The sequence below is a fragment of the Parasteatoda tepidariorum genome, chromosome 2 (assembly GCF_043381705.1).
Source record: "Parasteatoda tepidariorum isolate YZ-2023 chromosome 2, CAS_Ptep_4.0, whole genome shotgun sequence".
In the NCBI taxonomy this organism is placed as follows: Eukaryota; Metazoa; Arthropoda; class Arachnida; order Araneae; family Theridiidae; genus Parasteatoda; species Parasteatoda tepidariorum.
The window spans coordinates 20,893,320-20,909,530 of NC_092205.1; the positions used below are offsets into that span (position 1 = coordinate 20,893,320).

Sequence of the window (16,211 nt, forward strand, 5' to 3'; positions counted from 1 at the left end):
TAATAAAATTACCCTGTTATATGGAAAAAATGATTTCGAAAGTGAATCACTTCGTTTTTATTTATTTTTTAAATAAATTATCATTGCAATTTTTTAGCAACTTTTTTTTTCTTTTATTGTTGTTATATTTTGTTTTTTATATTTCTTAATAAGCTTATCAATTTCATACTATCACTATATAAGGCCTCTATTTTATTATTTCCTCGGAATCAGGATCCTGATTGAACTTATTACGCTGCCAAAGCAGGAGTTCCGGCTTTTCACAATAGTTAAAATGATAATAAAATAACAATAAAATGCTTTTAAAAATATTTCCCAGTACTTAAAATCTTCACACCATGTTTATCAGCTCTTTTTCATACATCGTTAAATTATTTAACTTATCCTGATAATCAAAATCATTTTAAATCGAATGTTAACATACATTTTACTGCTATTTCATATTTTTTGAAAAGTCCGGCTGTAAGCCAGAAATGTTGGAATATTGGCAGGTTTGCACTTGTATAATGTTAAAAAAAAAAAATTTAAATATGAAGTTATTTGGCTCATTTTGAAGGATATTGTTCGCCAATGGTTATGGAGATTAAGGCTATTTTGTTGGACATGGATTTAAAATTTTCTGAATACGTATCGTTACTATGTTATTTTCTCATTGATTTAATGAGAGGTTTTGATAGGGTTTCTTTTTTTTTTTTCATCCTCAAATAATACTCCTAATTTAGGAGCATTTAATCGAGGAGTTTGCCCCAGGCAGGCATTCACAAGTATCTGTACGCCACTGCATTCCTAGCACAAAATGATTAACTTCACTTTTTCAGACATTTTAAATTTAAGTATTGAAACAATTGCCCTATTTGTAATAAATTTTTCAAATAATAAAGATTAACTCCTTAATGACAAAGTTTTTTTTTCCATTAAAAATTTAAATTATAAAGGGGTGGGTTGAATTCAAAAATTAATCTATTTCATTTCATCGCATTTTCATCATTTCGTTTTACGTTGTCATCAATTCGTCCAGTTGCACGGCTCAATTCTCTCACCAAAATTATAAAATTATTTCGATTCATAAAAGCGTGTTACTATTTATATTGAATGGGACGGAGCAATTCATTTTTATATAAAATTCGTTAATACAAAGATAACTTTTATTCAAAATTTATTATTATTTTATTTTATAATAGTTAAAATAATTTTATATTGAGAGGTATACAAATTTTTACATCTTTTTAAGGAATGTAATTTTATGTGTCAAAATACAAAATTTGAACAAAATCAGTTGAATAGTTCCTTTGAAATCGAATTTGAAATCCTAATTTCTCCGTTGTTAACAGATTAATTAAAAGAACAAAAAATACATGAAATAATATTAATAGTAAAATTATGCTAATACCCATTTCTTTATATGTTGTACATTTCTTTCTTTCTGCTCTAAGCATTAGTTAAGGCAGTTTGTTCCATCTAATTACAGTAGCGAATATTTTATGGAATGAAAAACAATCTAAGATATATTGGTTCAATATTTCTCTTGTCATAAAATTCAAGGCCGGTCTTTTATAAGAACGCGATTTTCATTTGATCACATGTTTCTCGAAATAAATTGGTGATTTCTTCGAATAAATTGACCAAGACGAAGAGAAACATTAAATCGATTTATTGTAAACGGAAAGGAAGTATTGAATCGTCATTTCATTTGTATTTGTAAAAACCTACATAAAATTCTAAAAGAATAATAAAATTATTCATTTATTTATATCAGGGATATGGCAGTTTTTATTTGTTTATTCATCAAAATAATAAAGATTTTAAATTAAAAAACTGGCTAATAAAGAACAAATCTCGGACTTATTACTATTTTATGATTTTATTAGCCATGAATATTTAGAGCAGCGGTACCCAATTTTTTTCGGTTGCAAAACCCTAAATGATCGACCTTCTTTTAGCAGAACCCTGAGATATAAAAGAAATTTCTTTAGCAATCGTGAAAAATATTAATCAACTAAATACCATAATTTAATTTAAAAATATTTAACTAATTAAAATTTTACTTATTATTTTGAAAATATTTAATGAATATGTAGTTTTCACATTCACTAGTCTTGAAATTGAATTACTAGTAATATGTCAGACAGTTTAAGTTAAAGGCCTAAAGTGGCATCTAGTCTAGTTCATAATTTGATTTTATTGCATGCATAAACTGAAAATGAGTGAGCTGAAATTCTGTATTCATCTATGAAATGAAAAGGAGCAGCGGTGGCTCAGGGGATAGAGAGCATTCGTCTTCCCATGAGGTGAACCGGGTTCGAATCCCAGCGATGGCTGGTCGATTCGAATTCCGCATCCGGCTCGCACCGACCACTGTGCGCTGATGTAAAATATCCTCAGTGGTAGAAGGATCATGGGTTAAAGTCCCCTTACCGTCAGGCTAACCGTAGGAAGTTTTCCTCTTCATGTAAGGCAAATGCGGGTTAGTCGCATCAAAAAATCCTCCTCGAAGGCAAATTTCTCCCAATACTTGATCCAGAAGTTCCCTTGTCTTCAGGATTGGGTTCAAAATTACAAGGCTACGGAGTTGAACATTGGTAGTCGTAAACCCGAAATTGGGTCTGCTGTTCAATGATGGCTATAAAAGTCCGCGACTATAAAAAAAACGATGTTTTAGTAAACGTAAGATAACAATAAATGTCATTTTTATCATTATTTTAAATGGAATTACAATAAAAACAAAATTTTAAGCAGTTGTTCTGTTAGCTGGGTACTTTTAAAAATTTGAAAACACATTAAAGTAAATACGAATTTACGTCATCAAAGACGTTCATAAAAAAATAAGCTGACATCTTCCTGGAAAGTTATGACGACCATAAGAACAGCGGTGAACGTTTTATTCCTAATTCTTGTGTCACACCCGTATCTCACAAATGACAGGTTAACGAACGTCAAGACTGTCAGGTAATAAATTTCAAAGGTGAGGCTTTTGTTTATTATGGAATGAATTAAATAAATAAAAAAAATAGAGAGAGAGTTTAAATTCTATATAATTTTATATGTATGAAAAATTGGTGCGTTTGTGAGGGTTTCTATGCGTTTTCTTCGCTTTTAAAAAAATTCGACTTTCATTCTTCTCATTCTGGCACGAAAACAATAGCTGAATAAATAAATTTTAACTAATATATTTGTACAAAATAGTGAAACTATGCAAAATTATTATAAGGGAAAAGATAGTTATAAATATCTCACACGTTCACTGGAATCTTATTATAAGAATATTCATTCACATGACAATTTAGATTTTTTAGTAAAATTCACACAGATTTTTTAGTAAATATTCACACAATTGTAAATACATTAAATTCATTGGCATTATCTTTTTAATTAAATTTGCAATTTTACTAAATTAATTTAGTTTTGGAATTTATGAATTAAAAAATAATATATATTAACTTAGACAGAGATTTTTGAAGTAGTTTCAATAATTGTTTTCTATTTTGTATTTTTTTTTGTGTTATTTTTAGTAAAATTCACACAGATTTTTTAGTAAATATTCACTGAATTGCAAATACATTAAATTCATTGGCATTATCTTTTTAATTAAATTTGCAATTTTGCTAAATAAATTTAGTTTTGGAATTTATGAATTAAAAAATAATATATATTAACTTAGACATAGATTTTGAAGTAGTTTCAATAATTATTTTGTATTTTTCCGTAGTTTAATCGAACAAAGGCTCGAAAATGTTTGTTTAAACGTGATAGATTAATTTTGTGACAAGTTATAGCAAGTAATTGTAAATTCAAATATACTATCCTTTTTATAATCTATATAATCTGATTTTTAATTAACCGGATTCGGGCATATCTTTCCGATTCCTTCAAATACAATTTGCTTTTGTTTCTGACTTAGCTGTTTCGGATTCTATCAACTTTTAAATAAAATTGGCACTTCTTAGAAAGTTTCATGGAATATATATATTTTTTTTTTAGTCTGATAGAGTTATTTTGTATATCGAATTGGATAACAAAACTCAATCAGCAACCATTAATTCTTTAACTTTTACGAATATAAGTAGGAAAGAAATAAAAGGAAATGATAAATAAATAATAAAAAAGCGCAGTTCAGGGTGCAAAAAGAAATCGAATTTAAAAACTGAATTAAAATATATTTTAACTTGTAAGAACATTTTTTAGTGCTATTTTGTATTTTCCCTACAGAGATAGCTTTTTCGTTGAGAAGCGAGTTAATGCTCTACCGTGGGAGAAACCAGGGGTCTGTCCAGTCATTTTGTGAAAGGTCCTGTTTTTGTCAAATTGTGAAAAAACTATTCATAATTTGTGAATATAAAATAAGCGTTAAGTCACATTCTTTCAACCAGGTTCCTGTTTTTGTGAATTTGTGCAAATGGGATCCTGTTATTGCAAAAATTGCTAAAAAAAAAACCTTTTCAAAGAGTTTTTAAATTGTAAATAGATACAAGATTCTGCTCACCAATTGCTGCTACTAAATTAGAGATGCAACATACAAATACTTGGTATTTAACCTATACTGCTCAACACAAAATATTCATTTCGGACGAATAATGGAAACAAAATGAATCACATTTTTAATAATTTCAATTGACATAATATTTTAGATAACACAATTTAGTAATGTATCACTTTTAATGTGTTACGCAGTAAGTTAACTTAAACAATTATTAAATTTAATAATATTTTATTTGAAAAATTGCCAGAAATTAATTTTTATTTGCATAATATTCTATTAATTTTATGAATAAATATAAATTGATAAATTATTTATTTACAAAAAAAATTATGATTTAATATTTATAAGAATGCGCACACGATGTTTGTAAAAGTAGAAATATTTTCTTAGANTGTATATTAACTTAGACATAGATTTTGAAGTAGTTTCAATAATTGTTCTGTATTTTTCCATAGTTTAATCGAACAAAGGCTCCAAAATGTTTGTTTAAACGTGACAGATTAATTTTGTGACAAGTTATAGAAAGTAATTGTAAATACTTTTTCAAATAATATCCTTAAGATCAAAGATTTTTTATAATCTATATAATCTGATTTTTAATTAACCGGATTCGTGCATATCTTTTCGATTCCTTCAAATACAATTTGCTTTTGTTTCTGACTTAGCTGTTTTGGATTCTATCAACTTTTAAATAAAATTGGCACTTCTTAGAAAGTTTCATGTAATATTTTTTTTTTTAGTCTGATAGAGTTATTTTGTATATCGAATTGGATAACAAAACTCAATAAGCAACCATTAATTCTTTAACGTTTACGAATATAACTAGGAAAAAAAAGGGAAATGATAAATAAATAAATAAATAAATAATAAAAAGCGCAGTTCAGGGTTCAAAAAGAAATCAAATACAAAAATTGAATTAAAATATGTTTTTACTTGTCAGGACATTTTTTTAGTGCTATTTCGTATTTTCCCTTCAGAGATAGGTTTCCGTTGAGAAACCAGGGTCCTGTTTTTGTGAATTTGTGCAAATGGGATCCTGTTATTGCAAAAATTGCTTAAAAAACCTTTTCAAGAAGTTTTTAAATTGTAAATAGATACAAGATTCTGCGCAACAATTGCTGCTACTAAATTAGAGATGCAACATTAGTATTTAGCCTATACTGCTCAACACAAAATATTCATTTCGGACGAATAATGGAAACTGAATCACTCACATTTTTAATAATTTCAATTGACTTATTTTAAATAACACAATTTAGTAATGTATCACTTTTAACGTGTTACGCAGTAAGTTAACTTAAACAATTCTTTGATTTTTAATATTTTATTTAAAAAATTGCCAGAAATTAATTTTTATTTGCACAATATTCTATTAATTTTATAAATAAATATAAATTGATAAATTATTTATTTACAAAAAAAATAATTATGATTTAATATTAATAAGAATGCGCACACGATGTTTGTAAAAGTAGAAATATTTTCTTAGAATACTACATTTGGAATTTAAACTTAGGAAAACTTAATTTGTCTGGAACCGCCTTCCCCCCTGGGAAGGGTTTATTCGATTAACAAAACAATAATGAAGATAAACAAATTTGTGAAGGGTCCGATTAAAAGATAAATTATTTTGTGAAGGGTCCGTTTTTATGAAAATATATTTTGTGAAAGGTCCGTTAACGAACCCAAATTTCTTCTAAACAGACCTCTGGAAATGTTTCGTTAAAAATTCTGTGTCATCTTCTATGTTATTTTAAAGTTAAGAGAAAAGTGAGTTCTGATAAACCTAGTGTAAACGATGACGTTTGAAACTAGATAAAACGAATATACGACTAAATAAAACGAATACGACTAAATAAAACGAATATACGACTTGATTAAACGAATATACAAATTGATAAAAAGAATTCGACTATTAAATATGCAACTTTTATAAAATTGGATTTCACAGAAAGCAATTTCGCTCAAATTTTGTATTTTGCCATGTTAAGTTACAACCATGTTAAACGATGTAAGAAACTGTATACCTTAAAATTCAAAACTTTTTTCCAAGATTGCAACTACACATTATATTTTGGGGGTCAAAAACCCTAAACTATAGAAGAATAGGGGGTAGCTTTTGAATTAACCATTAGTCATACTTCTGCAAAAAATAAGCAAAAGCAAGAAAATTTACTTTTACTTGGTTCTAATATTTCTAAAAGAAAGTTGATTTTCTAAAACCTCAGAAAGTTTTGATGCTTTATCACAATTATCTAGAGCTGTAGAACTTAGAGAGTCCATCGAGAAAAAAAAAAGGTATGTTAAACACTGTCTCACTAGTTACTTTTACAGCTTTCACCTTAGTAGGAATTACGTTTAGAATTTGTCGACAAATTTAATATATTCAATGTAGTCGTATGACTTGAGTCATTCCCTTTAAGATGAGATTTTCGCTGTTAATTAAAATTGAATAGAAGAACTTTCCATTTCCAATTTTATTATACGACCTTCACCTACTTCCTTGGAAAAAGTTGTAAGATCAGTTTACTTTTTGAATAATAATTTTGAATAGCTACCTTTTTTTAAGAACGTTAAAATTATTTCGGATTTTTTAAAAATATTTTTTTAACTTGTTTCTAATGTCAAAAAAAAGATTTTAGATTATAAATCTCATTTTAAGGTTAAAGATAAATCATAGTTTGCAATAGACAATTTTTTTCCTTCTCCATCCTCCTTTGAATGTAAATTAAATTGTGTTTACACGAAAACATTATTCATCGGCAACCTTTTCAATGGTGTTTTTCTTTTTTTATTACATTGTTATTAATGTTGTTTTGTTCTAAAAATTTATAAAATTAAATTTTTTTGTGACTGTGTAAGAGGGGAGGGGGTAAAGAAGAGCTATTTAAAGGGAAAAAAAAGCATAAAATTTTATACCTGATTAATTTTTCAGCTATTTTTTTTTTTTTTTTTTACGTACTGATCCGATTTTGATACTCAACGACAGAAATTACTGTCCTTTAGCTTCACCCATTCACAGGACTGCCTTGGCCAGGGATGGCGAACCAGTGGCACGTGTGCCACGTATGGCACGCGACACAATATTTTGGGCACTCCACCGATCACAAAGTTTACTATGCAGCATATTAACAATTCAATTAAATTTCACAAAAAAACAATTAATGCCAAAAAAGCAATTAATAACCACAAAAAAACAAGCGAACAATAAATAAAAATTAACAGTTTTGCTAAAACTAACATCTTATAACCCTAATATAAGTTATTTGTCATCTAATCTGCAACAACAGAAATCACACTGATGTTACTTTAAGTTGAATTACGCGTATAACTGAGACATTGCAAAAGTTGAGAATTGCATTTTTTCGTAGTAAATAGAGAGTTTTGAGTATATAAAATTTAGTATTATTATTTACTCAATAATCACGAAGCCAAAACTATTTGTCGGCATGTCTATGATCTCATTAAAATATATTTTAGAAAAAATGGCACGTTGGTGCATGAAGGTTCGCCACCCCTGGCCTAGGCAAAGAATATATTCTTTGGCCTAGAGGCGTCGGAGAAAAAGGGTGGAAAATTCAAGTTCGTAATTTACTTAAAATAATTAATTTTTTAATAATTATTTTTTTTTCTCAAATGGTACAATAAATTCATAATACTTTTCTTGTTTGAATTTGTTTTGTTTCTATTCTGTGTGTCACCTTCCGTGGTGTACTTTCGAGTTTAAATTATGTGGTTTTTGCATTTATCCGGGCATACGTTATTTATCAAAAATGGCAATCTAGGACCAAGAACAGTCAAACCCCGCTATAGTGAACTCCCGGATATAGTGAACGAAATGTTCGCTCCCGTACCTTATTATACACATATAATATTATTTTTTGTGGATATAGTAAACCAAAAGAAGAGAGGAAATTGGATATTATGAACTTTTTTCTGTCTTCGACTGAGTTTTTTCCTTCAATTTTTGGGAATTTCGAAACTTCTACTTAAAAACTACATTTTTAAAACCATCTATTGAATGGAATGTAGCCATAAGCATTCTTCCTTGTTTGCTTCTTCTATTTCAGTTTCCCATCCCTAAGTTTTTTGTACGCAAGACAAGAGTAATAAAAATAAAAGTTAACACATATTTTGTTACTACATATTGATTATTAATAATTTTTGTATTTTTTTTTATTGGTAATTTATTTAAATAATGTGTAATAAAAGGGTGCAGTTCGGAAAAATTGATTAAAATTGTTTGTAGTACGGATATAGTGAACACCCGCTTATAGTGAACCGAAATTTCGGTCCCTTGAAGGTTCACTATAGCGGGGTTTGACTGTATATCTTAAATTCATGTTTCACCTTTAATGTACTATTTTAAATTTCGCTTTTACGCATATTAACATGAAAAACAAGTTGCGTTATTGTTAAGTATCCTTTCAGTTTTCTATTTTTTTTTTTTAAAGTATAACTTAGTTTTGCCCATATTACCCTAGTATTTTTTATGTGTATTTTATTTATATTATAAGATTGGTTTATGTTCATAACAGCTGTATTATTTTCTTAAAAAAGTAGTCCGTCCTTATTACCTCTTTCAATCAGTAATTTTATTTTGAATTAATCAGATTATTTGTTTTTTAGGCCTTGGCTGATCTTCGGAAAAACTCTGCCGGTGGATCTAAGGAAGAAACATTTTGGCAAGAAGAAATTAAGAAGATGAAGGAAGAAAATGACGCGGTAATTAAACTGCATATATATAATTTTTTGTATCTGTAAATAAGTGTTCAAATTTTGACATATAAAGAAAAAAGCTTTAGTCATAATTTATTGGAAAAGAAATGCGGCCAATTAATTTCGTTACATCAATTCATAGAAACGCTAAAACATTATTTTTTAATCCAACTTATCATTGAATAAAATATTAATTATTCAATTAAAAAGCTAAGGTTTAATAAAATTCGTTCGAGGAATTCAGAGACCCGCTCAATATTTCATTCGCCAAATGTAGATGTTATAAGGAATGCTTTTATTTGGGAAATATCTTTGTAAAATATGGAGAATGTCCTGCAAACTTATCTGAAATCTCTGTAAATTTATCAATGCCGTGCTCAAAGGGGAGGGGTGGAAGAATAGTTCCGGGGGACAGGACTTCTGAGCTCCCGACCAAAATTTTTTACAAAAAATATAGTGCATATTAATTAGTTTTTTTATAAGAAAATTGCAGAAAATTTACATATTATAAAACTACAATTTTATATTATAAAAACTACAGTTTTGTATAAACGGTCTTCAAAAATTCTACTATAAAAATAAGGCTTTTAATGCTTTGAGGAAAGGGCCCGTAAAACTTTTGTTTATCCTTGGCTTCTGGCAAAAAACTTAACTTTGATTTAGATATAAATATTATTTCATATTCTATTAAAATAATTAGAATTTCTTCGACAAATGATTTTCAGTCATATCAGTAGTGAATTTATAATACTTTAAATAAACTTTTTTTTGTTGTTGTTTTTGTTAAAAAAATTTCAATGAAGTTAAATAAAGCTTCTAGGAAGACTTAAAGGTAATACAAACATATAAGGTGCCGGTCAAATATTACGAAAGCACCTAACGGGAGAATGGGGTTGCGATTTTGCTTATTTTTACTGACAGGAGGAAAAAAGTGCATTAGCTAAGCATACGTAAAACAATATTTTCTTATAAACCCAAATAAAAAAATTATACATAGAAAATTTTTAAATATTTGGAATAAAAGCTGAATTCTTGGAAAGAAATAAATGAAAAAAAAAATTTCTGCAAGGATCTTCAGAGGTTTACAAAAAGAAAAAACAAACATTTTTTAAAAATTATTCTACTCAAAATTTTATAAAATGAATTGAAACATGAAATTTTCTTTAATGCAAAGTTGTATTTCTGTTAAACTAGAATTTGATCCTAAAATTGGATTACTGCAATCAAATTAAAAGTAAAAACCAGGAGGGCATGATACAAATTTATCACGTAAGCATGGTAGGGGTTTGTGATTCGCTTATTTTTGCTGACAAGGGTAAGGAAGGAGATATCCAAAATTGCCAAAAATATGCTTACGCATTATTTTAAAGGCACTAAATATGATCAATAAATTTAATCGAATGAGTTAAGACACAAACCTGTTCTGATATTCTGCACTCATAATGCTTGGAAAAAAGAAATTTGTGTATAAAAGTATTGAAAGATTTATTTTAAAGTCACACAAATTTAAAGTCACACTCTTTGTTCATCGAATAATAAATTCTTTTACCTAATTTCAGAATAGTTTTCTAGTAATTTTTATAAATGTTATTTTTACATTGGACCACTTTTCATTAAATATTAGGAATTTGACCCTTTTAAGAATGAAAAAAATAATATTGAATAATGCTTTAATTCTGTTATCAACTAAGATTAATAACAGTTAAAGTAAATCTGTAAAACAAATCTGTTAATCTGTATATGCGTATTCATAAACAATGTAAATCTATAAATTATTTACAGTCCAAACTTAAAGCTATTTGTTTGAAAATTTATTCCATATAACCATGGTAAAAATTAAAAGTAATGAAATGTATTTAACGTTATATTTGGAATATTTTTCCTTTTAGGTATGGCAGAGCAAATTAGATATTTTAGAAAAAAGGCTAGCTAGTCAAGAAGAAGAACTTCACATAGTTCAGAGCGCAAATGAAACGTTACAGAAGCAGTTGGAACTGCAAACCTCGATGTCTCATAGTTGCCACTGTAGGACTGATGTGGTTCAAAATGGCGTGGGTCGAACAGATTCAGCATTTGAAGATGACGAAGATTATATGAATCACAAGTCTTCCATTCCTGTAAATAGTTTTTTCACCCTCAATTCTTATAGTTAGGAATATGTAGAGTTTGAAAAAAGTTTGGAAACGGTCAAATATCTCGAGAAATATACATCAGATTGAATAAGTGAAAATAGTCACATTCAATAATGTTTGAAAACTATCCAAATATCCCCCTCCCCTGAGGTGGGAATCGAAGATCGAGATAGCATTTTGCAGAGAATAGTTTAGAGCATTTTGCAGATACGAGCTGTTTAAAATGGCGAATCTCGAGACCCATTAAATAAAAAGAAAAATAAACACGTTAAAAAAAAAATATTGAATTTTTTTTCGAAAAGAAATTTTTTTTTTGAAAAAAAAAAAACGGTAAGAAAATACCGTTTTTTTTTTTTTATATTCAGTCTGATGGGTTTCGAGTTACCACTATTTTTAACAATTTGTACTCCTTTTAATTTTCTCGGTTACAGCGCCATCTATCTGGGTCTCTTTTTTTTTTTTGAAGAATCCAAATCTGCAATGAAAAATAATGGTTTTTATTCAAGATTTCAAATCAAAGTTGCCCCTCACTGATGGGGCGGCAAGATCAAGTTCGATATCATTGGATAGGTTTTAAAAATAATTGAATGCGTCAAATTTCACTTTTTGATCCTTTGTATATTTTTTTGATTTTTATTTGACAGTTTCTAACCTTTTTTGATGTCCTGTTTATTTTTTAAACGTGATTTATGCGAACATTTTAAAACAATGAGTTCGACTGCAATATTAAAATGAGTTAAATAAAGTGAAATGATTCTAATGAAGGGAATTCATATTTCAGATCCACTCTTCGCGACAGGAATGTGAAAGACTTCAAGAGCAACTTTTAGAAGCAGAGCAAAGAGCTGATCAGCTCAATTTGCTGTACAATCAGAAACTGATTGAGTTAAATAAGCTTCAGCTCACATTTTCCAAGCAGACCAAGGTATGTATTTAGAATTATATCAAGGTATCATTTTGTTTAGAATTATCCTAAAAAATTGATTTCTCCCTTTAAAAAAATTTGTTATAAAAATTTATTTTTAAAGAATTGGTCATTTTAATTTAGTTCACATCTTTTCTACAATAAGTTTTTTTTTAAAATTTATTTCTAATTTTAAAATTTATTCACACAGCAGCAAATAAAGATGTAATGCATTATATAGGATGGTTATTTGCTAGGTGAAAAAATGAGAACTGTAGCTAAACAGGTTTACAGAAAATTTTTGCATAAAAATGCTTTTCAAAAATTTATAATTTAATTTTCTTAAAAATTTATTTATGTACAAAATCTTATTTTACATGGTTTGCCATAAATGTCTGCAACATACATGTAATCTAAGTTTATCTAGAAGTTATTTTAAGGAAATCAAGTGTTTGTTGGGATTGAAATTTGCCATTGCTGGATTTTTAGAATTATTGTTTTGTTCTTTTAAAACTAATTCTTCCTGCTTTTATGCTGAATTTAAGACCCGGTTTCCTCATTTCTGATCAATGTTTTGGTTTTAGAATAATATTTGTGCGTCAAAATCACAGTTGTTGCAAAATGTAATAATTAGTTTTTTTGTGAGTACAAAATGTCAATATTTTCATTATTTCTTCTGATTACCGAAAACTGTTTTTTGTTTTGTTCCTTTTGCTTTCCAAAGGTAAATTTTTGACAAAAATATTTTCAAAAATCAAGTTTTTCTTTTTAAAAATATTGTTCAAATAATTATATAAAAAAAAGAGGATTCAAACTAAAATATTTTTCGATTCAACTAGTTCCTTAAAAAATGACCACAATTTTAACATGGACTGGCTTAAAAAAATCTGGATTAGAGACACTGGATTCGAAACAATCAGTTTAAATGTGCAAGTTTATTCTTTTATTAATCACCCTGTATACTTTAGTTTGTTTACAGGAAAATAAATATATTTTTAAAGGTTTGATAATCGCTAATGTATTGCAGGAAATGATCGAGCTTGAAAAGTCCTATCTTCAACTGCAGCATCGTTCAAGGAAAGGAACCACTAAACCTATGGTTGCTAGGTTGTGTTCAAGAACCTCTCCTTTTAATTCCAAAAACTTGTGCCCAAAACCATCCCCACCTGCAACTCCGAATCCTTAAGGGAGTTTCAGAACACTATATCAGACATTGAAGTCTTCCAGCATGTTCACTTGCATCAGACCAAAGAATAAATCCTATTCATTACACATCATTGAGCTTCTTCAGTATATAGTCACCTTCATATTTGAACTTTCTTTCTCAGAAAGAACAATAAGTCTTTGCATTTATTATTTTTTGATATGTCATTGTATTTAAAATATATTTTTGAATTTCATTTTTGGTTTTTAATAATCATTTTTCGTCACAAATGGATGTTTTGTTAAAAAATTCACCAGCAATTATCAAACAGTGCCTTATTACGCACCAAGCCTAATCATTAAATAATTTTTGTATTGAAATAGAAAAAGAATTAAAAACAAATCAGCGTTATTTTTTTAAACAAATGTATGGGCAATTCAATGTCCAGTGAAGAAAATAAGAAACGTTTTTTTTTAATAAATAAAAGGGATTAATATTATATATATATATTTATAATAAATTAACATTTCTTATGTTCATTTAACTAAAATATCAATTAATTTTAAGTGTCAACTGAACAGTGGATTTGCCCATGTAGTTATGAAGAAAAAATTAGCAAAAGAGAAATATAATATTTCTGAAAAGCACATATGTATATGTTTTCTGAGAAACTAATGCTAAACTAACTTGTTTTTTGAGTAATTGCCCTTAAAAATTTTCAGCAATTATATATTCTTTTTTATTAATAAAAATCACAAGTCACTGTTAAAAATGGACAATTTCCTTTGAATTCATTTGGGGCCATGTTTTATTATTAGCTTTTTTCTTTATTAATAAAAAACATTAACTGGTACCTGAATATTTTTTTTAAAGTTCTTTATCCCAATANAGCAAAAGAGAAATATAATATTTTTGAAAAGCACATATGTATATGTTTTCTGAGAAACTAACTTGTTTTTTGAGTAATTGCCTTTAAAAATTTTCAGCAATTATATTTTCTTTTTTATTAATAAAAATCACAAGTCACTGTTAAAAATGGACAATTTCCTTTGAATTCATTTGGGGCCATGTTAAATTATTAGCTTTTTTCTTTATTAATAAAAAACATTAACTGGTACCTGAATATTTTTTTTAAAGTTCTTTATCCCAATATCTTTGAAGTTAATAAATATTCCATGAATAATTTGGGTTTTTAAATACTTATATAAGATGAAATCTAAATACATAAATGTATTTAGATTTTTATCTTATATTTTATCAGCTAATTACAGCACTATAAACTTTGCTTTAAATATATTATTCATATATACACTAGTCATTAAAGAATCTCAGTATCTATAAGAAACAATATAATTTTTTTCCCTGTCATTTATGCTTGATAGTACTAAAATTGTACAAGTTGAGTGCAAAGCCTTCTTTTATATGTTAATCTCTTTATAAACCGCTATTTATTATTCATATTAATATTTAGTAAAAATGTTTAATTCCAATTTCTAATAATTCTGATTAAGTCTTGTTTTAAGTATAAAGATATTAATTTGCATGCTTTTAGAAATATATGTTTACCTTTTTTCCTGCTTTTAAAAAGGTTGTAAAAATATTTGTTCCAATTTTATTTTATAATGGTACTAAATTCCTATTTATGTTGAATTATATTTGTAGCAATAAATTGTAGTATCTTAATTTCTTGCAAATTTTTAACTGCATATAACCAAATATTTAACCATGCTGGTTGTTGATTTGAAAAATCACATAAAATTCAACTTTCTTATCATAATATCTTTCCATGCAGGAAGATAAAAATGTACCGTTTACTACATTCAACCCTTAGAAGACCAATAAATTTATTCTCATCAAATTTATAATTTATTTAACAAGTTACAAAGATAAATATATATGAATTAAACTATCTGCACAATAATTTGATTAATCAAATCTCACATTTTCTGTGAAGAAAAACTTTTTTTCCAGAATGAAAGGGAAATTTATTTTGCATATTTTAAATTTTCAATAAATTCTTGATGTTTTGCAATATACAACTGGTTTTTTGCAATATAAATACCATTACAAGCTTTACGTTAAAATCTCAATCAAATATGAAAAATATATTTATTTTTACAAATTTTGTATAGTTCCTAAACAGCTTTAAGTTTTACTATTTTATGTAAAGATTAGCCAAAAAATATTAAGTTGTGTAAAGGAATCATTAATGTTTTTTATTTTTAGTGAAGTTACATTTTATGCTAGATTTTTAAATGTTTTCAATATCTATAGGTATTGTGTTGAAAACAAGGCTATACATCATCAATTATTTGTGCCTTGTGAATTTTAGCTTTTTAATATGTATTATTTAATCATTTTGTAAATCATGATTGTCAATATAATTTATAAAAAGCCTCTATTATGCCTAGTATTGCCAATAATAAGAGATAGTCCATATTAAATTCTCTGTGATATATCTTTTTAAAACCATGCATTTCTCTAAATTGTGTCATCATCAAAGATGAGTGAATACTTTCCAATTTTATGTAAATACAATTTTTCCATTGTATTAATTTACTTTCCGAATTTCACAAACATGTAAGTCATTATAAATCAGCTAATATGTTCACATATCGATGTGCTCATTTTATATATATGACATATCTATTCAATATTCTAAATATTTATGCTGAACATTATTTGTTGGTTAAAATATGAATTAAATAATTAAAATAAATTTATATCAATGTCTAAAGGCAAACACCACATTCCTAAAAATATAAAACAAGAATGGCAGCACAATACCTAACCTATTGAATTTGATAATGATATAATATGGACACTTCCTTAGTT

At 27.2% G+C, this 16,211-nt stretch overlaps 1 protein-coding gene across 5 annotated transcripts in view; it reads left to right on the plus strand.

Moving 5' to 3' along the window:
- LOC107455284 (serine-rich adhesin for platelets) overlaps positions 1-13,849 on the plus strand; it is a 74,160-nt gene extending 60,311 nt beyond the window's left edge. For 4 of the 5 annotated variants that reach the window (XM_043046951.2, XM_043046950.2, XM_043046952.2 and 1 more), the window contains exons 8-11: positions 9,107-9,202; positions 11,086-11,313; positions 12,110-12,253; positions 13,260-13,849. In XM_043046951.2, the coding sequence (XP_042902885.1) occupies positions 9,107-9,202; positions 11,086-11,313; positions 12,110-12,253; positions 13,260-13,418 (627 nt within the window). In that variant the 3' untranslated portion in view covers positions 13,419-13,849. The remainder of the gene's footprint in view (positions 1-9,106; positions 9,203-11,085; positions 11,314-12,109; positions 12,254-13,259) is intronic. The other variant, XM_071177275.1, reaches the window with a different exon arrangement.
- The last annotated feature ends 2,362 nt before the right edge of the window (positions 13,850-16,211 follow it).